Source organism: Schizophyllum commune (assembly GCF_000143185.2).
Source record: "Schizophyllum commune H4-8 unplaced genomic scaffold SCHCOscaffold_1, whole genome shotgun sequence".
Taxonomy (NCBI): domain Eukaryota; kingdom Fungi; phylum Basidiomycota; class Agaricomycetes; order Agaricales; family Schizophyllaceae; genus Schizophyllum; species Schizophyllum commune.
The window spans coordinates 2,227,703-2,245,059 of record NW_026089538.1 but is presented as its reverse complement, the minus strand read 5'-3'; the positions used below and the strand labels follow the sequence as shown (position 1 = coordinate 2,245,059).

Sequence of the window (17,357 nt, the reverse complement as noted above, 5' to 3'; positions counted from 1 at the left end):
AGGCCTCGGTATCCTTTCGAACGCAGTGTGTTGGACGGACAGATAGTGAAGTACTGACGACTGCTACATCTTCGTTGAGGTCTGTACATACAACATGCGGTGAAAATTAATCTAACGATTGCGAATAAAAGATGATAACCAGAGATGGTGATGTACATAGATGAAGGAGTCCGTGCGCCAGGGAACATTGCTTTGAGTGTATGCCTTCGATTCATACAGCATGCCGACCACTCTAGATCATGGCTGTGGCATCCTCGATAGCACTGGCCCGCTCAGCGGTACGCTCCGCAGCACGAATAGCAGCGGTGAGGTCGACATGGAAGAAGGGTGTGTCCGAGCGCATGACAGCCTCGTAGCTGCTAGTCACGGACGACTTCCCAGACGGGGATACGGGAACCTCCGTGATCTCCCCAATGGACTTCCCGTTCTTGCCTCCCGATTCCAAATCATCCTTGCCGTAGGTCAAAGTCTCAGTCCGCGACTCGTTGTCTCTGTATGGGACGACCGGTGCGATTTCGTGGGGGACATGGGCACCATCGCGACTGAAGCCAAAACCGCCGGCGATGAGAGCGCGGCGGACCCAGGGCGAGGTGATGGTGGCAAAGTGGAACTGCATTAGAGATTAGATAAATGGTTCGAAAGGAACGCGACGAAAGGCGTACCTCAACGGGGCTATCCGTCCACCGCTCGATCTCGGCGCGCGTGTCGATCAGCGTCTGAACCGCAGTGGTGTCGATGTGCGATCTAGAGAGCTCTGTCAGAGATATAAGCTACCGGATGAGAGAATTACTCACATGGAGGAGAAGTCAAGCACGATGGCACGTAGAAGAGGCAACTGCTTGTCGTCCGCGCTTGTGGAGCCGTTCTTGGGACCTGGGTCGTTCCAGGGGCGGTCGGCGTAGCTGACAGTGGAGAGGTCCTTGCCACGCCTGGTCGTCTCCTGAACGTAATCGACGAGCGCCGAGTTGAAGATGTGCTGGTTCGGATAGAGGTAGCTCTCCTCGAAACGATAGACGATGACGCCGGGCGCGGGGGGCGAGACGTAAACGGCCGGGTTCTTGATACCATCGTCGGCTAGAGAAACAAAGACTTCCCTGTTTTCATCGCCGTCGGAGTCGCTCCTCAGAGTGACCTTGCCCAAGAACTTGCCGCGAGGATGAGCAACGCGGATCAAGAGGAACGCCAATGAGGCGCAGATGGCAACGTAGATGCCGTCCTCAATGGTGGCGAATATCGTGCACAGGACCGCTGCGACCCAGATGACGAATTCGACAGGAGAGATCCTCCAGTATTGATATACCTAGCGAAGACGTGAACATGCGACGTGTCTGCATGGCAGTCATGCAGACATACCTGAGCGGGCGACGTGACCAAGTCGGCGACGGCGTGGATGATGACCGCAGAGAGTGCAGCCGATGGGATCCAAAAGAATGCCGGAGTAAGGCCTGAATGATGATTATAAGCTGCGCGCCATCCGTCGCGAAATGCTGCTTACCATATAGTGCAACAAGGACGACCAAAGCAGAAGCGAGTCCACTCGCAGGCGTGCGAACACCGCACTTAGCTGTGAGCGCAGAACGAGAAAAAGATCCCGTAGCCGGATAAGCACCGAAGCAGGAGCCAACAGCTATGCGACTTCAGCGTCGTGGATCGTGTAGTTGCACGACATACGTACTGTTCGTCACACCGATAGCAATAAGCTCCTGGTTGGGGTTGATCTTGTAGCCATTGATACGACCGAACGCTATGGTCATGCATGAGAGACGTAAGTGACAGACATGTACCATGCTTACACTTCGCGATCGCGACGTGCTCGAGCAGCAAGATGATTGTCGCCACGGGCAGTTCGCTGGCCAGCACCTTGATTAGTTCGGGGTCGATGTCGGGACGTCCAAGGTGCTGGAACCCGCGCGGTACTTCGCCCAGAATTTTGATAGGTGAGAGGGACGCGTCTTGACTGGGACCGAGCCTATGCCGCGTATACAGCCAGGACGCGATCGTCAAAACCAAAATGACAAAGGCATTGCGTAGAACCGAAATAAAGAATATGACACGACCTGCCTATGGGTCAATAGAATAAGGGGCAAGAACGATTGACTTACTGAAGCGAGGGCACCGCTTACTGAGTTTTTCGCAGCCAAAGCGCACGGCGTAAAGGAATATAAGCGCCGGGAGACCGAAGGCCGCGTCTATCTTCGTCTTAGGGAGGTGTTTGAGGCAATCGATGATGACATGGTACGTTGCCGCGCGAGTGCTGAGGAAAATATGAGCAATCGAGTACAGTCATAGTGCACGGAATACGCACTCGAATCCGGAAAGACCAAATAGTCCCGGAAGCTGACTAGTGGCGATGCTTATGGCGGAGCCCGTCATGAAACCGGCCACCGCAGGGGCAGGGATGAATTCGATCAACCATCCCAAGCGGAGCAAGCCGATGGCCAGAACGATAAATCCGCAGATGAAGGACAGGGTATTGCCCACTTGTGGGCCGCTGAACACTCCTGGGGCGGCCGCGTCGACCTCTCGTATGATTTGAGCGACGGTGAGAGACATGACAGCCACCGGTCCGATAGATACATCCTTGGAGGTCGCGAAGATCTGATGACGAGTCAGTGTCCTGAACGGCAGGCGCTAAGTATAGGAGGAAACGCACGCAGTAGATGAGGACGCCAACGAACGAGGAGTACAGACCGTACTCCGGACTCAGGGTTGCGATCTGAGCGTAGGACATGCCTTGCGGCACGAGCACCATTCCGACGGTGATCCCAGCGACGACATCACCGTAGAACCACCCCAGGTCTGCGGTGATACTGTGAGCAATGCTGGCGAACGAAGGGAGAATCACGCACTGTAGCGGGGAAGCCAGCTTAGAATGGGGAACAGGCTGGTCACATAACGCGTAACCTAGTGTTACGGTGAGCTCAAGGAGCGAAGAGCGAGTGGCATTGGAGGTGGCATACCGACTGCATGGGATTCCCTGCGCTGGCCTTCAGCCAGTCGACCGTGTCGATGGCGGGAGGGACATCGTCCTGGTAGCCGATGACACGTTTGCCGAGATCCTTAGCTTGCTCTGTGGTGGGCATGGCGGATGCACGAAGGGGGCTGCACAATTTTGCATGAGCGGCGCACCAGCCCTTATAACGCAGAGGACCGTGGGACGCTTTCTCAACAGGACAGCGGGGCGCCCATCCCACGTATCGGCTGGCGAGAATCTCCACAGTCTGCGGTTCGAGTGCGGCATGGCGCAGGAACCCCCCACACAGGGAAGCTGTCTGCGGAACTCTGTCAGATTTCCCAGCTTCTCACCGCTCAAAGCTCTTCGAGATATCGGCGTTTGATAGAAGATCTCCTTGGGGAAAGGCAACATGTCCAGGTCCGCCAGATCTAGAGCATTACAGCGAAGAGGTGATTGTCAATCAGAAAACAATGTCCGCGCAGGACTCGGGACCTAGAGCCCATCTGGTCGTTGATCATCGTTTCGAACAAGGTCTATAGGCGCCCGTGACGAGACTGTGACAATGGTCTGTTCAGCACGTGGGGGAAATGCTCGGCGCTAGCCGGTGCTTACTGCACTCAACAGCAGCCCCCATCATCTTCATGCGACCATGGCCAAAATATATCTGCTCCCGCTTGTGCGTGACCTTCTCTCTGCGAACTCGTCCCCACTTCGCACAAGCGAGCAGACCTTTGGCGACCCCATGGTTATTTGCCGTTGTCACGCCGTTGACCCTACCATCATCGTTTGTGCTGGCGCACCTCCCAACTCAAGGCCGCGCAAGCGTGGAGTGGTATGCAAACTTTATCTTATCTGTCGTCTGTACCTCAGGATCGCGTTGCATGGCGTGCGCGCAGACTGCTGGCAAGCATTCCGTGACGTGGAACAAGGCAACCTTTAGCAGCACCCGACCCTGTGATCTGACCGCTTCCGAAAACGCAGCATCAGCACGTATGGGACTTCCGGAACTTGGGGCGTAAATTCAGGCCAAGGAATGACCGCTGCTCGACGCAGGCTTTTTTCTCGTTGAAATAACGAGCGATGCTTACTGGTCTGCCCCACAAACAGTGCCGAACTCAACGCAGGCAACAGCACAGTGAGCACCCCTCGCCTTTGCATATTCTTGCCATTGCGGACTACACGCTCCCTATTTTTGTTGTCCTTCCTCTCATGCAGTCATCTCCGGACTCGCCATTGCCATACCTCGCTTGCTCGTTCAGCAAAGGCAGCTCCACGCAGATAAGGTCCGCTGGCGATCCTGTGCTGAACTTCCACGCCTACGCAGGATTCAGGTCAAACGAACAGTCTTTAACTGCGCTTGCCACCCTAGGCAAGTGGCGCGTAGGACCTCAGGCCGCACACAGTAGGTATGTCATTTTTTCCAATGCCGCATCGAATACATTGTCGTGTCGTACGAAGGTATCTACCCTACTCCAGAAGATGAATAACCGCAGTAATTTTAGTGCATTTCGAATATTCAGCCTTCGCCAACCGTCCACCAGTTAATGCATCTCGTACGTCCTTATGTCCGTTGCACGAGCAGACCCTGATCATCATACAATGCCGGTCGTATGACATCTCACCCGCAATGTCCTATTACCTTTTAGTAGCCTCCTTATCTGCGAGATTGAAAGCTCATACTAAGAACCCGAGGGCAACCCCTCGCCCCTCCGTGCTCCAACGCGTGGGTTGTCCGCCTTCGAGATGATCAACGATAATCCATTGAAAGTGAAGGTGAGCTGCACTTCAGGCGGAGATCGCGTACGATAGTATATGCTCACGAAGGAGGCAGGTCTGACCGGGGCGCAGGCGCCGCTCCTCGGAAATGACCTACGGTGGTATCTGGCCTTCAGCTCTGCCATGGCCAGGCGGCAGCAATTCGGATCTCTCCTGTTAATTTTGCATGAGTGAAGCTCCTTAAAGGGTTTAGCCTCGCTCCACGACGCCTACGGAGGACCGCGGGGGACGAGCACGACATCGTTACTTCGACGGGAAAGCTCACATGAACCTCTCTCGGGGAGGCAGCGGCAAGTGAGCATCCAGCGCCCACCCTCTCTCGTGACACCATCCGGTGCTCCTACTCCTCCTTCCCTATAGATCATGAAGCCATCTATGCACCATCTCCTGTATGTCCCCGTTGTATAGATTTCACAGCAACTGAGCTCACTGCGGGGTCAAAGCCACCGATGCGGGTAACATAGTCCCTCACAGAGGCGAGAAGAATGGGAGCTAGGATCTGTACACGCTCGGATGCTTGAATCCATGTGAAGAAGAGGCTGTCGCGCGACGTACGTAGCGGAAGTCTTCGCGGACTTCTTGACTCCTCTGAGGTGACAGCCGTGAGTGTGAGGAATTTCTTCTGCCGCTCTCATGCAAGCCTTCTGCTCAACTATATAGTGTCGCTTTTCCAAAAAGCTGAGCCCGCCTCAAATGACTGCAATGTGCATGGACCTTCGCGCGGGGCGCAGGTCAAGTCGAACCGCCACGAATTACCATAGTGGAAGACTTTCTCGATATGGCAGGCTTGCTTGTACACGACACGCGTGTGCTCGTTCCGTTTACCACATTTCGACTGCTGGTGCCTTTGTAGGGCCAGTGCGCAGCGCGCCTGTTTAGTATCACCACGACACGATCTCCTCCTTCATTTTACACGATTTCGTCGCCAGTACTGTGCAAGATAATCATCATACTTACGCCTTACCTCCAGCACTTCTCTTAAAACCTTTTCTTCATGTCTTACCAGCCCAAGTCCACGCCGCTCGTCGCTCCCGGGCACACTAGACCGGTCACCCACCTTTCCTTCTCCCCAATTCAGGACGATGGTTCCTTCCTTCTCGTGTCGAGCTGCAAAGATGGCAATCCCATGCTGCGCGAATGGACTGGCGACTGGATAGGCACCTTCTTGGGCCACAAGGGCGCAGTCTGGAGTACCAAGCTCAGTCCAGACGCGTCGCGTGCCGTCTCTGGGAGCGCTGACTTTACTGCGTGAGTCCCCATTGCATGCTCCCGCGATAGCGCGCGCTGACGGTCCCTTTGATAGGAAAATCTGGGACTCGTACTCCGGCGAAGCGCTGCACTCATTCCCGCATAATCACATCGTCCGCACCGTCGCTATATCGCCTAGCGCGTCCCATATTCTCACTGGCGGTCAAGAGAAGAAAGTCAGGATCTTCGATCTCGCTAGACCGGACGCGGAACCCGATTTCCTCCTCGATCCCGGCCCTTTCTCGCACGAGGGGACGGTTAAGAGCGTAGTTTGGGTGGGCGAACATACAGGCGTCTCCGCTGGCGAGGACGGAATGATCAAGTGCGTATGTCCTCATACTACGCGCCATTGATCTAACGCGCTTTCCCAGATGGTGGGATCTGCGAACCATGAAGCTCACCACAACCCTTTCGTTCCCGAACCCCATCCAATCTATGGAACTATCGCCTCAGACTAAACGTCTTGTCGTCACCTCTGGCAACACTGTCGCCTTCATCCCCGAACTTCCAGGAGGTGGAGTCACCACGCACAGCGTCAACCTACCCTACTCCCCTTCTTCGGCCTCCATCCACCCTATCTTGCAGGATCGCTTCGTCACCGGTAATCTTGGCGATGAATGGGTCCGCGTTCATAGCCTAGACGGCACGGAGCGGGACGTTCTGAAGGGTCATCATGGTCCTGTGCATTGCGTCGAGTTTAGCCCTGATGGTGAGATGTATGCGAGTGGGTCAGAGGATGGTGAGTGCCATGGTTTTGTAAACCTTACCGATACTGACGTGCATCCGATAGGCACAATTCGGCTGTGGCAGACGACACCCGGGAAGACTTACGGCCTCTGGCAGGGTACCAATGGCGCGTAGTGGAGGTGTATAATCCTGGATTGCGCATACACTCTCATACTGTAATCTCAGTTATTTGGAAGGACCGCTGCCATCTCGCGCATTCTCAAACAGGTGTGCAATCTCTGTCAGTGACCATGGCCCAGTTTTGGCCACTCTTCCGCTCATGGGAAGGCTACGCGTCGGTCTGACATGCATTGTCGAACGCTGCGTTCAGAAGCTCGCTCGCTGCCGCGCCATATCAGAATCACCTACAACGACGCGTGTCCAGGGAGGATTATAACGCAGGGCACCGGACAATGAGATTGAACATAGGCTAGTGAAGCGTACGTCGCAATGTAAGGCAGGTCATATTTTCTTCCAACGAGCCATATGGTCGTTGAGGCGCCTGTGCCATGCCCCCTTCAGGTCCAGCACTCTGTCGGCACTCGCGCGGTCGTTCATCGTCAAGTCAATCAGCCATTGCTTGAAAGTCGCCTCGTCCGTGGACAGTCCTCGACCGCCCGTCTGCAGGTCGATCAACATGTCTACCAGCCCTTCCTCCTCGGCCAAGGCGGGCCTTCTCAGAGCTTTCGCGAGGACGTCCATCGCTTCCTCAGTTCTGCCCATGCGAGTTAAAGCAGCGCTCTGCCGAGCGTACCTGCCCAACAATGTCAGTTCGACGTCTCACCCCGCCTCTGGTCCCCTTACCCTTTCGCGTAGTCTGGCTTATAATGCACCGCGGCTTGCCCATCCTTCAAGACCTCCTTCAGATCAGACGCTGAAGGGTCCAAAAGTCGGGCAGCAGCGCGATTCGCATGGCATATCGCCAGTTTGGCCAGTACGTCCTTCTCGTCCTCGGCGGACAGTTTCTGCGTTATGGCGCGCTCCCATTGTTCGATGGCCGTCGTGTACTCTGCGATAGCCTGTGCCTTGTCTCGTCGCTTCATCGCAGCAGCGCCCCGGTCCTTTGCCTCGGCTGCCAACTTGCCGCTGGCCTGTGCGACCTCAGTCGACTTTTGGTATACGCCGTCGGTGACGAACTCGGCCTCTGCAGCAGTCTCAAAGCGCCAGGACATCTGCGGTGACAGGGAGTTCAGGAAAGGTATGGCTTCGTCCGCGAGGTGCAGGAACTTCCTTGATACAAGGAATTCCGACGGCAATGTAGGTTTGAGTGGCGGTAGAGGTTGCGCGATGGCCATCCGTATAGCACTTCGTTGCGGCCTCACGTCAGTACGTGCCAACCTTGCAAACTGGAAGGACGTACATCAACAAGTCGGCTGGCTGAGGAAGATGCTCGACGTCGTGCGTGGCACGAAAGCTACCCTTCTCATCGTAGACATAGAGGGTGAACGTGGGTATGGCGCCAGGGGTGTTCGGTATATCATCGAGCGAAAGCGGTTGCCTTGTCTTTGGATCGAGAACAGGGCCTCTTTCGAGCTGAACAACCCAGATAGTTTGTGGCTTTACAGTAGTCTTCAGGAATTCGTAGTCATACTTGTCAAGGTCGACGCTGGTGCCTGTCTTCAGCTTCTGCATCTCACCGACGAGCTTTTCCATCTTCTCTGGATGCTTCATCATGCATCTGCTCAGCGTTAGCGGATAGAATCTACCGTTCGGCGCGAGAGAACTCCTACGCCATGATGTCGCCCAGGTCATTCTTCTCCCCCGAGGGGCCTACACTCGGCATATCAGACAATATGGACTGTGAGGGATGTCCATCAGGTATATAGACAGCAGTCAAGGATGACTGAGCGTACCCTCACGAGATTTGGATCCAATCCTCCAAAGTCGGAGACTTCGTCCCAATCTGTTCGCTTGGACTGCTTCCCCCGAGAGGTTTTGCTGTTTTGTTTGGACATTTGGATTCAGATATTCGTTGGACAGATGTACGCAGGCTCTGAACAGCACGGGCGCGCGATGCAAGTTTGGATGAGATTGCGAGCATGACGTCCAATCAGATCAGAATGTCACGTGGCCGTGATGCGTCCACGTGTGAGACGCGAACAGTTGAAGTTGAGTTTAACGAACGCCCTCAAACTTCGCAGCACACCTCACGAATACCTTAGCATATCTGGAGCTACTTTTGGGTCGGCCCCGTGAATGCTGAGGGTAGCAAGCGGCTTAACGCGACCGTCTCGACATGATCTCATATCTACGTCGACTTTCGCATAACCTGCCCTTCTACAATGGTACCAATTATGCCCTTGCCGTCTTTTCCTCTTCCAAGTCAGGCCAGAAAGCTGCTTCCAACTCAATGGTACGCTCCCAAACCTCTTCTGCTCTCTTCCATTTTGGAGAATCCGGCTGAATGCCCAGGTCGTCCACGATGTCGCGCAAGTCCTCAACAAAGTTGATGAACTCGTTGCAGGTCCAGTTCTCCGATAGGTCGTTTATCGGCTGGCCCGTTATGTTCGACGCCTTTAGGCCCTTCTTCACATTCGTCCATACGTCCAGGTAGGCCTAATCGACGTCAACGATGCACCTTAGTATTCATGAAGATGCGAACCTTCTCCATTGCCCACAAGAACACCATGTTTTCCTCTAGTGACGCAGTAGCGAGCCGTGCCATCTCCGCGGTGTAGTCCCTGGTTCCCTTCCGCTCCTTCCATCCTTCGATGTTCAAGCTATACTGCTTCGCTGTGTCGCCGAAGAATCCAACCTCCCGAACGACATTCTGCAAGGAGTACAGCAATATCGACAGAACGCGCTTATTGATCGCCTCCCTCTCCGCGTCTTCGTACGGGATCGCCGCTATTATGTGGCCAATGAATTTTGGGTACGCTTGCGATGCGTAGATCTTGTCCTGCGATAGCCAGTATCCCAACGTCGACGGCGGGAGCTGTCCGGATCTCGCGGCTTCAAGGAAGGGGTGCGTGCGCGTCGCCACATTGTATAGGTCCTCCCGAAGGGTGACGAGGTGCGTGGTGAGCTTGCGCGATACGGGTGGCATAGTGCTCCAACGCTGACGGCTTCGGGCAAGGAGTCAATGGGGGCGCAGTGAGTCGAGGCGCCCTGATCTGGCCTAAGATAGGCATCGTACAGGCCGTTGCGTCATAGGCGCTGGGCGCTTATAAGGTGGATCTGCACTGCGCCAAGCTCATTCACAAGTCGTGCAAACCACCTTGACGAACGGTACCCCACCGACTACCATGTCATTCGTACCCAACTCTGTCGAGCTACCAGCCCTGCCCAAGGCCGCGCACAGTCCTGCGGGGGATCGCGTTATATCCAGGCAACCTACTCCCTCAAGCGGCATGTCTGTCAGCGGTTCCTTTGCGAAAGCAGGCAGTCGCCAATCCGGACAGGAGGGCGTCATGAGGCAACGCGGAGGATGCATACCATGCCCGGTACGTCTGCATTGTACATGTCCTCTGTTGAACTTTGGGCTGATGCGTGCTCTAGGATGGATCTATATGCTACATCATCCCAATACCCTGTTGCTGCTGTCCTTAGACGATATGCTTTCAAGCTGGTATCAAGCTCGCCGTCTCGTACCCATTAATATGTATACCCAACCTAATGATGGCTGTGACTGTAGTTTTCTTTTTCGACTTTTCCTGCTCGTGGACGATGGACACCACTTTTATTCTGAAGCGCAAGCGGCCCAATATCCGCGTCCTCTCTCCTGACAGGGTTGGCGCAGCACAAGTCCTGATCTACAAGACTGTATACTTCACTGCAGGGGCGCGCCACCGACGTGACTCCGGAGTGTAGGTCTCATTTGATCCGGGCGGGGTGTCACGCACGTGGGCCTCGTCGCGAGGTCGTCATCGCCAAGCGCCTCACCAGGTCACTGCCTTCGCGCAGCCTTTTCTGATTCACTATATAGCGCAGCACCTCTTCCCAAACCACACCGAACACGACTACCATGAGCCCCACGCCCACCTACCCACCTGCGTCTACCGCCACTGCGCCGGCGAACCCCGCGCCTGTCGCGCAGCAGCCAGGCGCCAACACGGGCATGTCTGTGTCTCGCGAGGCGCAGAACCAAGAGCAGAAGGCAGAGAGATTGAGGGGTGGATGCATTCCGCTTCCTGTGAGTCTCCGCGATCTCCTGAATCACAGTGATGCTGAACAGATACCTAGAACGGCGGTCGCTGCTGGATCATCCCCATCCCCTGCTGCTGCTAAGCGCTTGCGGAGTTATACATACTCCCCGCTGCTTTACGACCCATGATGCCAGAGATTCCGACGGACCAATATATGTTGTTCAATTGCAATGTCAGCCTCGCTTGCCCAAACAAACTTTATCCCCTCAATCAGGATTGAGGATACTGCAGGATGGAATAACGTGTCTATTTGCCAAATGGCTATCAGACGCCTAGCTCAGAATCAGCGCATCTTGGATATAGCTCATAGCCGGCCGTATATGATCTGCTGAGTGTTTGATCCAGCATATCGTCGCGCCATGGTCCATGATTCGCCGCTACTTGAAGTAAGTTCTATGCATTGGATTCGTCTTGTCTCGCGTTTGCTACTACTCGCTCAGACAGTGTTCTGCTCTAGAACTGGTCATGACACAGGTCGATAGCATACCCTCCCAGTGAAGTCGATACACCGGAAGGTCCAGGTATGTTTCGGGTGGCGCGCACCTACAGAGCGTGCCCATCACGCTTTGGTCCGACATGCGTTAGCGTCGGTCTCAGAGTCGTGTTACGGCGCGTATCGGCCACCCCATAGATACACGCGCAGAGAGGTCCACCATCTCGAGGCATGCCGTATAATACCCGCGACCTTCGTCGCGAATCCTAGTAACCCGCTAGCGCATCCCGCCGGTACCATCTCTCTTTCCCTTCAACCATTTGGACCCTCTGGTTCTGTGTCCACTCTCAGCTAGCCAGACGGCCATGTTCAGGTCCAGCGAGAAGGTTGCAGTGTTTTGGGATTATGGTGAGCTCCCCGTTTGCCCGCTTGATGGTCGCGTGCTTACTCGCATTGCTTTAGAAAATTGTGCTCCTCCAGCCCAGGTGTCTGGCTACGACGTTGTAGATACCATCCGAGGCATCGGGCACCGCTACGGGGCCATATGCCAGTTGAAGGCTTACCTCGAGCCTCCAAGGCAGTATGTCGATCCGTCTGGGACGGCGCGGCTGCTGGCCCTGCGAACCGAACTGCAGGCGTCGGGTGTATCCTTGACGGACTGCCCGCACAACGGAATGAAGGAGGTCGCTGACCATATGATGCAGGGTGAGCTCGCTGTCCTGATCCCTGTTTGTGCAGGTACTCACCATGTCTTCGTAGTCGATATGCTGGCATTTGCCCTTGACCATCCAGCCCCAGCGACCGTTATCCTCATCACCGGCGACCGCGATTTCGCTTACGCAACGGCCGTGCTACGCGCTCGACGCTACCGCGTCATCATACTGTCGCTCCCCCACATCCACGAGACTCTGAAGGCGCAGGCCGACGAGTGGCTGGAGTGGGGGCCTGCGGTGCGGGCGACGGAAGAGCGGCGGAGAGCAAGAACTGCGGGCAGCAATGCCTCCAGCGAGCCCGCAGAGGTGGCACGATCGACGCCAAAGGGGAGGGCAACGCGCGCGAGCTCACTATCTTCAGTGACCTCGGACGTGTCAACCCTATCCTCGTTGTCATTGTCGCCGCCTTCGTTCCCCGTCAGTGACGACAGGGACCTGTCCACCCCACCGTCTTCACCCCCATCTCTGATGACGACCCCTGCCTCCGCTAGTCAGGCGCCGGATGCCTACGATAGCGATGTGACGCTTGCGAATGTGTCGCCGCCTCCGATGCCGAGCGTTGAGGGTAGCGGGTCTTCTATCAGGAAGCCCACGGACGTGCATCAGTTCGCAAAGACTTTGCTCGCATGCACCCCTCCGAGCCTGCGTTTTGATTTCTTAAAGTCTCCGGTGGCGAGACCCCTGTCGCCTGTCGTGACGCCTGCGACAGCGACAATAACGGGTAGCGTTGCGTATGCGCACCTTCAGCCAGCTGTAGCAGCGGTGACTCCTGAAGCGCCCATCGCTTCAGCCGCGCCGGTCTATGAGGCGCCGCCCATAGTCGTCCCCGCGCCGACCACGGTCTCCATCGCGCCCGCGCCTGCACCCTTAGAGGAGATAGCGGCCATATCATCGGTCGTAGACCAAGCTCCTGTCGCCGCATCGCTTCCGACTCCCCCTCCCTGCACGGCCCCGACCGCGCTAAACACACTGCAGGCTTCGGGTAGTTCGCCTGCGCAGATGAGGATCGTGCCGCAGAACTACGCCGCCCTCGTTAGTATACTGCAAGATCAGCGTCGCCTCGGGAAGATGCAGTTCAGTCGCACTGAGCTCGCGCGCTTGCTGAACATGAAAGACGTACGTTCACGCCCGCAGCTTCATACTCGGGGGCTAACAATTACAACAGAGCATGGTCTATCGTCGCACGAAGGTCTCCAATTGCAAACAGTACCTTGCCTTAGCAGCGAAAGAAGGGTTTGTGGATCTAGGGGAAACAGGCAGTACATCTTCGGCTTGGGTAGAACTGAAGGAGGAATGGCGGACAACATTCTGAGTGGTATTGTGGATTGGGTAGGCGAGGAACCGGTGAGAGTGCTGGCACCCCGCGGGCCTCTCACATGGCGACACGACCGTGTTGTATGCGATTATTCGTAGTGCTTGATCTATAATTTATTGGCCTTGTCGACGTCCACGGTAGCACGCGAACCCTATCAACAAGCCGGTGAACTGTAGGTCCGTCTCACCTCATGTTTTCCAGTGATAGCGGCGCGATCAGGCAATTGCTGAGCTTCATGCGGCGCTGCTCGTGACCGGTTCAGTAAGACAAGCGCGGTCCCAGGACGGTCGCTTGCCAGCAGCCAGTGGCTTTCGGATCTGGCCGCAATCTGCTGTGTCAGAAAGGGCACGCAGTCGACTTGCACTCACCGCGATGCGTAACTTCTAGCGTGATACTGAATTCACAAACATGGAGGAAACGTGCATTTCGCATGTAGAACCTTGGTGATGAGAGGAGGTGTGCATCACAAGAACCCAAAAGGACCCGTACCGACGTAAAAGGACAATAGGAAAGCTAGAGGCATTGAAGCGCGTTGACTAACGCCGCGCACCGATGAGGAGACTGCCATAACAGCGCTCAGCTCTCCCAAAAGTCCTTCTTCGCCTTTTCGAACTCGGCCTTCTTTCGCTTGGATTCCTCGCGGTTCTGTGCCGACCGATTATTGCGCTAAGCTCTGTAAGCCGAGTGCGTGACGAGAAGGGTTCGGACAACTTACAGCCGCAATTAGGCACTTATTCAGCAGGTTCTCAATGTTCGAACATTTATCCGTCCATTTCGAGTAGGGGTCGGCCTCGCAGGCTTCCAGCGCCTCGACGAGTTCCTTGCAGTCTTTGCACCATGAGATATCAGTAGATGCGGGCAGAGAGAGCGCCTACCGATACGCTTTTGGCCTGATAGTTGGGGATGCATTGAGGGGCAAGGAAAAGAGGAACAGGAGTGCGGCAGTAGGTTGCGGCGGTCCGGACTCGGTCCGGGGTCGCCGAAACGGACGCCTTCGGAGATTAGCGCATTGTGGGGATATTTATCGATCCGCGCAGATCTTGCTCTCCTCCTGCCCTTCTCCTCGTTACCACTTCACCACCATGGCAGGATTCGCCCCCAACCCCGCCGACAACATCGCTGTTGCGACCATTCGCACTCTCGCCGCCGATGTCGTCGCCAAAGCCAACTCTGGCCATCCTGGTCAGCCCCTCGGGAGGCGTACGCTCCCCTGGTTACTAACACGCCCACAGGCGCGCCGATGGGCATGGCGCCGGCCGCCCACGTCCTCTTCACTCGGTATGCGAGAGTATCTTGCGAGAAAATTACTACTGAGCCCCGTTCTAGTTTCCTGAACGCGAACCCCAAGGACTCGAAGTGGTTTAACAGGGATCGCTTTGTTCTGTCGAATGGGTGAGTCTCCTGCATGACTTTCGCCGCATCATGTACTAATCTCCATGACAGACACGCGTAAATCGCCTTTCCCTTGATTCTGTGACCCCTAGACTCAAGTTTACACCAGTTGCGCGCTCCAGTACATCATGCTGCACCTGATGGGCTACAAGCTCTCCATGGACGACCTCAAGCAGTTCCGTCAGCTGGACTCGCTCACTCCCGGTCACCCCGAAGCCGGCCACACAGACGGTTAGCCGAACTTCATGCGCGTAGTGGACGTATGCTCAATGAGTTATGTAGGTATCGAAGTGACCACCGGGCCTCTCGGTCAGGGTATCTCGAACGCCGTTGGGCTCGCAATTGCGCAGGCTCACTTGGGGGCCGTCTACAACAAGCCCGGCTTCGAGCTGATCAACAATCACACCTACGGTTCGTGCATTCGGCTGCTACCTAGCTATCACGCTGACATGGATCGTAGCTTTCACCGGTGACGGCTGCCTCATGGAGGGTGTTGCCAGCGAGGCTTGCAGCTTGGCAGGCCATCTGCAGCTCGGCAACCTCATCGCGGTATGTACCAATCTCAACAACCAGGGATGCTGAGGCTTACTTTGCCCTGCAGATCTACGACGACAACCGTAAGCTTCTTATCCGAGGCTCTGAACTCTTCACAAACCCGTCATTTCAGACATTACCATTGACGGTGACACCAATGTCGCTTTCACTGAGGACGTCCAAAAGCGCTTTGAGGCATACGGCTGGCAGGTCCTGCACATCGACAACGGCGACAGGTTAGCCAGACGCGACATTGTCCTCGTCATAGCTGCTCATTCATCTGCAGTGACCTCGAGGGCATCTACAACGCTATCGCCGCTGCAAAGGCGGAGAAGAACAAGCCGACCCTCATCAAGATGAAGACCACCATCGGCTTCGGCTCTAAGCAGCAGGGTACCCACGGTGTTCACGGCTCCCGTAAGATTGCTCGCCTCAGTTGCCGAACGCACATTGACTTCGCATAGCGTTGAAGGCTGACGATATCTCGGCGCTGAAGACCAAGTTCGGCTTCAAGCCCGAGCAGCAGTTCTTCGTCCCGGACGAGACGTACGCCGCCTACGCGGAGGTCGCGAAGAAGGGTGCCGAGCTCGAGGCTGCATGGGACAAGCTCCTCGCCGCATACGGCGAGAAGTACCCCAAGGAGCACGCCGAGCTCACCCGCCGCATTGCTGGGAAGCTTCCGGATGGCTGGGAGAAGGCCCTTCCCTCCTACACCCCGTCGGACCCGGCGCAGGCGTCGCGCAAGCTGTCCGAGATCGTCCTTAGCAAGCTCGTTCCTGTCCTCCCGGAGCTCGTTGGCGGTTCCGCCGACTTGACTGGCAGCAATTTGACGAAGGTCAAGGGCCAGACGGACTTCCAGCCGCCCAGCACTAACCTCGGCACATACGCTGGCACGTACATCCGCTATGGTGTCCGTGAGCACGGTATGGGCGCTATCGGCAACGGTCTCGTCGCGTACGGTGGCATCATTCCTTACGTTGCGACGTTCTTGGTAAGGTCACGCTATCCGTCCCTAATGCCCTGTCTAATGACTGGAACAGAACTTCGTCTCCTACGGTGTTGGCGCCCTTCGTCTGGCTGCCTTGAGTCACCAGCAGGTCATTTGGGTCGGCACGCACGACTCCATCGGTCTCGGTGAAGATGGCCCTACCCACCAGCCGGTTGAGACCGCTGCCCACCTGCGCGCGATTCCCAACCTTGCTTTCTGGCGTCCGGCCGACGGCAATGAGACCTCCGCTGCGTACTACAAGGCGATCACCATGTCCGGCACGCCATCCGTTCTCTCCTTGTCGCGCCAGAACCTCCCCAACCTCGAGGGCTCGACCATCGAGCGCGCGTCGAAGGGTGGCTACGTCGTCCACGAGGTCGAGGGCGAGGACCTCACCATCGTGAGCAGCGGTAGCGAGGTGTCGATCGCCATCGAGGCGGCGGGCATCTTGAAGGAGCAGGGCATCAAGGCTCGCGTTGTCAGCTTGCCGTGCTGGCTCTTGTTCGACCAGCAGCCGAAGGAGTACAGGTTGAGCGTCCTCCGCAGTGGCGCGCCCATTCTGTCGCTCGAGGCGCTTTCTGTACGCTCCTTTCGTTATACATTGTGCTCGAACTGTCTGACATTGATATTAACAGACCCTCGGGTGGCAGAAGTACAGTCACGAGCAGTATGGTCTCCCGGCTTGGGGTGCGTCTGCCCCGTATCAGAAGGTGTACGAGAAGTTCGGCATCACTGGCAAGAGTAAGTCATGACCTCTCACTCTCGTTACTCTACTCTAATGCATACCTCGCAGACATCGCGTCCGTCGGCAAGAAGATCATCGACTTCTACAAGGGCAAGGAGGTCGTGTCTCCCCTTGACAAGGCGCTCTGAGTCTTGAGTGTATGAATCTGTTTCGTTAGATGTCTAGAATTGGTTTGAAGATAACGTTGTATCCTTACTGTAGCCTGCCATAGAAAATGGTCTTTCTCTAGCGCTGACTGAGTTGCTTGAAAGTCAACTTGAACTTGAAGAGGACATCGACTCGGAGTCACACCGGTACCGCGCTTGTGACATCGCGGTCAGCTGATGGACGTCACACTCGGCGCGCTGCATTGTTCACCTTGATCTCTGCTATCACGGTCGAAGACA

General features: G+C 56.0%; 11 protein-coding genes across 11 annotated transcripts; 7 read left to right on the top strand and 4 right to left on the bottom strand.

Annotated features, from left to right (window-relative positions):
* Positions 1-12: 12 nt before the first annotated feature.
* SCHCODRAFT_02525305 (sulfate permease) lies at positions 13-3,478 on the bottom strand. Its single transcript, XM_003035885.2, has 12 exons — positions 2,961-3,478; positions 2,850-2,904; positions 2,654-2,799; positions 2,306-2,598; positions 2,103-2,254; positions 1,794-2,057; positions 1,676-1,744; positions 1,496-1,627; positions 1,354-1,445; positions 795-1,300; positions 663-744; positions 13-610 (listed from the first exon to the last, which is right to left on the bottom strand). Exons 1-12 carry the CDS (start codon positions 3,081-3,083, stop codon positions 233-235), a joined length of 2,292 nt encoding a protein of 763 aa, XP_003035931.1. The 5' UTR covers positions 3,084-3,478; the 3' UTR covers positions 13-232.
* A 119-nt stretch (positions 3,479-3,597) lies between these two features.
* On the top strand, positions 3,598-3,975 carry SCHCODRAFT_02484073 (uncharacterized protein; the record flags this gene model as incomplete). Its single annotated transcript, XM_050342833.1, has 1 exon — positions 3,598-3,975. The coding sequence occupies one exon, from the start codon at positions 3,598-3,600 to the stop codon at positions 3,973-3,975; it is 378 nt and encodes a 125-aa protein (XP_050202917.1).
* Positions 3,749-4,571, top strand: SCHCODRAFT_02606639 (uncharacterized protein). Its single transcript, XM_050344223.1, has one exon. It carries the CDS (start codon positions 4,037-4,039, stop codon positions 4,499-4,501), a length of 465 nt encoding a protein of 154 aa, XP_050202916.1. The 5' UTR covers positions 3,749-4,036; the 3' UTR covers positions 4,502-4,571.
* A 948-nt stretch (positions 4,572-5,519) lies between these two features.
* SCHCODRAFT_02606634 (WD40 repeat-like protein) lies at positions 5,520-6,931 on the top strand. Its single transcript, XM_003035057.2, has 4 exons — positions 5,520-5,980; positions 6,036-6,302; positions 6,352-6,719; positions 6,771-6,931. Exons 1-4 carry the CDS (start codon positions 5,727-5,729, stop codon positions 6,839-6,841), a joined length of 960 nt encoding a protein of 319 aa, XP_003035103.1. The 5' UTR covers positions 5,520-5,726; the 3' UTR covers positions 6,842-6,931.
* A 237-nt stretch (positions 6,932-7,168) lies between these two features.
* SCHCODRAFT_02482714 (uncharacterized protein) lies at positions 7,169-8,338 on the bottom strand (the record flags this gene model as incomplete). The annotated part of the gene is made up of 3 exons (XM_050342818.1): positions 7,169-7,460; positions 7,511-7,936; positions 8,067-8,338. The coding sequence occupies 3 exons, from the start codon at positions 8,336-8,338 to the stop codon at positions 7,169-7,171; spliced, it is 990 nt and encodes a 329-aa protein (XP_050202915.1).
* Positions 8,339-8,872: 534 nt separating this feature from the next.
* Positions 8,873-9,809, bottom strand: SCHCODRAFT_02606629 (heme oxygenase-like protein). Its single transcript, XM_003035887.2, has 2 exons — positions 9,309-9,809; positions 8,873-9,262 (listed from the first exon to the last, which is right to left on the bottom strand). Exons 1-2 carry the CDS (start codon positions 9,750-9,752, stop codon positions 8,999-9,001), a joined length of 708 nt encoding a protein of 235 aa, XP_003035933.1. The 5' UTR covers positions 9,753-9,809; the 3' UTR covers positions 8,873-8,998.
* Positions 9,653-10,363, top strand: SCHCODRAFT_02606624 (uncharacterized protein). The gene is made up of 2 exons (XM_050344222.1): positions 9,653-10,149; positions 10,205-10,363. The coding sequence occupies exons 1-2, from the start codon at positions 9,952-9,954 to the stop codon at positions 10,253-10,255; spliced, it is 249 nt and encodes an 82-aa protein (XP_050202914.1). The 5' UTR covers positions 9,653-9,951; the 3' UTR covers positions 10,256-10,363.
* A 170-nt stretch (positions 10,364-10,533) lies between these two features.
* On the top strand, positions 10,534-11,198 carry SCHCODRAFT_02742976 (uncharacterized protein). The gene is made up of 2 exons (XM_050347171.1): positions 10,534-10,838; positions 10,889-11,198. Exons 1-2 carry the CDS (start codon positions 10,671-10,673, stop codon positions 10,931-10,933), a joined length of 213 nt encoding a protein of 70 aa, XP_050202913.1. The 5' UTR covers positions 10,534-10,670; the 3' UTR covers positions 10,934-11,198.
* A 188-nt stretch (positions 11,199-11,386) lies between these two features.
* SCHCODRAFT_02525292 (uncharacterized protein) lies at positions 11,387-13,555 on the top strand. The gene is made up of 3 exons (XM_050343508.1): positions 11,387-11,989; positions 12,044-13,113; positions 13,163-13,555. The coding sequence occupies exons 1-3, from the start codon at positions 11,650-11,652 to the stop codon at positions 13,307-13,309; spliced, it is 1,557 nt and encodes a 518-aa protein (XP_050202912.1). The 5' UTR covers positions 11,387-11,649; the 3' UTR covers positions 13,310-13,555.
* Positions 13,556-13,566: 11 nt separating this feature from the next.
* SCHCODRAFT_02525288 (uncharacterized protein) lies at positions 13,567-14,226 on the bottom strand. Its single transcript, XM_003035888.3, has 3 exons — positions 14,188-14,226; positions 14,028-14,140; positions 13,567-13,978 (listed from the first exon to the last, which is right to left on the bottom strand). The coding sequence occupies exons 1-3, from the start codon at positions 14,219-14,221 to the stop codon at positions 13,889-13,891; spliced, it is 237 nt and encodes a 78-aa protein (XP_003035934.1). The 5' UTR covers positions 14,222-14,226; the 3' UTR covers positions 13,567-13,888.
* A 106-nt stretch (positions 14,227-14,332) lies between these two features.
* Positions 14,333-17,215, top strand: SCHCODRAFT_02606611 (transketolase). Its single transcript, XM_050344221.1, has 14 exons — positions 14,333-14,494; positions 14,545-14,590; positions 14,639-14,704; positions 14,756-14,761; positions 14,814-14,935; positions 14,987-15,115; positions 15,165-15,253; positions 15,306-15,321; positions 15,372-15,474; positions 15,525-15,655; positions 15,703-16,229; positions 16,279-16,806; positions 16,862-16,967; positions 17,020-17,215. The coding sequence occupies exons 1-14, from the start codon at positions 14,395-14,397 to the stop codon at positions 17,097-17,099; spliced, it is 2,049 nt and encodes a 682-aa protein (XP_050202911.1). The 5' UTR covers positions 14,333-14,394; the 3' UTR covers positions 17,100-17,215.
* The last annotated feature ends 142 nt before the right edge of the window (positions 17,216-17,357 follow it).

Excerpts from the sequence above, each read along its gene's own strand:
- SCHCODRAFT_02742976 (XM_050347171.1), top strand. The coding sequence starts at position 10,671 with ATGAGCCCCACGCCCACCTACCCACCTGCGTCTACCGCCACTGCGCCG. Across the intron at positions 10,839-10,888 it reads GTGGATGCATTCCGCTTCCT|AACGGCGGTCGCTGCTGGAT; the intron begins GTGAGTCTCCGC and ends ACAGATACCTAG.
- SCHCODRAFT_02606634 (XM_003035057.2), top strand. The coding sequence starts at position 5,727 with ATGTCTTACCAGCCCAAGTCCACGCCGCTCGTCGCTCCCGGGCACACT. Across the intron at positions 6,303-6,351 it reads GGCGAGGACGGAATGATCAA|ATGGTGGGATCTGCGAACCA; the intron begins GTGCGTATGTCC and ends GCGCTTTCCCAG. Across the intron at positions 6,720-6,770 it reads TGCGAGTGGGTCAGAGGATG|GCACAATTCGGCTGTGGCAG; the intron begins GTGAGTGCCATG and ends TGCATCCGATAG.
- SCHCODRAFT_02606629 (XM_003035887.2), bottom strand. The coding sequence starts at position 9,752 with ATGCCACCCGTATCGCGCAAGCTCACCACGCACCTCGTCACCCTTCGG. Across the intron at positions 9,263-9,308 it reads TCTTGTGGGCAATGGAGAAG|GCCTACCTGGACGTATGGAC; the intron begins GTTCGCATCTTC and ends GACGTCGATTAG.
- SCHCODRAFT_02606639 (XM_050344223.1), top strand. The coding sequence starts at position 4,037 with ATGCTTACTGGTCTGCCCCACAAACAGTGCCGAACTCAACGCAGGCAA.
- SCHCODRAFT_02606624 (XM_050344222.1), top strand. The coding sequence starts at position 9,952 with ATGTCATTCGTACCCAACTCTGTCGAGCTACCAGCCCTGCCCAAGGCC. Across the intron at positions 10,150-10,204 it reads GAGGATGCATACCATGCCCG|GATGGATCTATATGCTACAT; the intron begins GTACGTCTGCAT and ends TGCGTGCTCTAG.
- SCHCODRAFT_02606611 (XM_050344221.1), top strand. The coding sequence starts at position 14,395 with ATGGCAGGATTCGCCCCCAACCCCGCCGACAACATCGCTGTTGCGACC. Across the intron at positions 15,475-15,524 it reads CACATCGACAACGGCGACAG|TGACCTCGAGGGCATCTACA; the intron begins GTTAGCCAGACG and ends ATTCATCTGCAG. Across the intron at positions 16,230-16,278 it reads CTTACGTTGCGACGTTCTTG|AACTTCGTCTCCTACGGTGT; the intron begins GTAAGGTCACGC and ends TGACTGGAACAG.
- SCHCODRAFT_02525292 (XM_050343508.1), top strand. The coding sequence starts at position 11,650 with ATGTTCAGGTCCAGCGAGAAGGTTGCAGTGTTTTGGGATTATGGTGAG. Across the intron at positions 11,990-12,043 it reads CGCTGACCATATGATGCAGG|TCGATATGCTGGCATTTGCC; the intron begins GTGAGCTCGCTG and ends ATGTCTTCGTAG. Across the intron at positions 13,114-13,162 it reads GCTTGCTGAACATGAAAGAC|AGCATGGTCTATCGTCGCAC; the intron begins GTACGTTCACGC and ends CAATTACAACAG.
- SCHCODRAFT_02525305 (XM_003035885.2), bottom strand. The coding sequence starts at position 3,083 with ATGCCCACCACAGAGCAAGCTAAGGATCTCGGCAAACGTGTCATCGGC. Across the intron at positions 2,800-2,849 it reads AAGCTGGCTTCCCCGCTACA|ACCTGGGGTGGTTCTACGGT; the intron begins GTGCGTGATTCT and ends GTATCACCGCAG. Across the intron at positions 2,255-2,305 it reads TTTGGTCTTTCCGGATTCGA|CACTCGCGCGGCAACGTACC; the intron begins GTGCGTATTCCG and ends TATTTTCCTCAG.
- SCHCODRAFT_02525288 (XM_003035888.3), bottom strand. The coding sequence starts at position 14,221 with ATGCATCCCCAACTATCAGGCCAAAAGCGTATCG. Across the intron at positions 14,141-14,187 it reads ATCAGGCCAAAAGCGTATCG|ACTGCAAGGAACTCGTCGAG; the intron begins GTAGGCGCTCTC and ends CATGGTGCAAAG. Across the intron at positions 13,979-14,027 it reads ATAAGTGCCTAATTGCGGCT|CGCAATAATCGGTCGGCACA; the intron begins GTAAGTTGTCCG and ends TACAGAGCTTAG.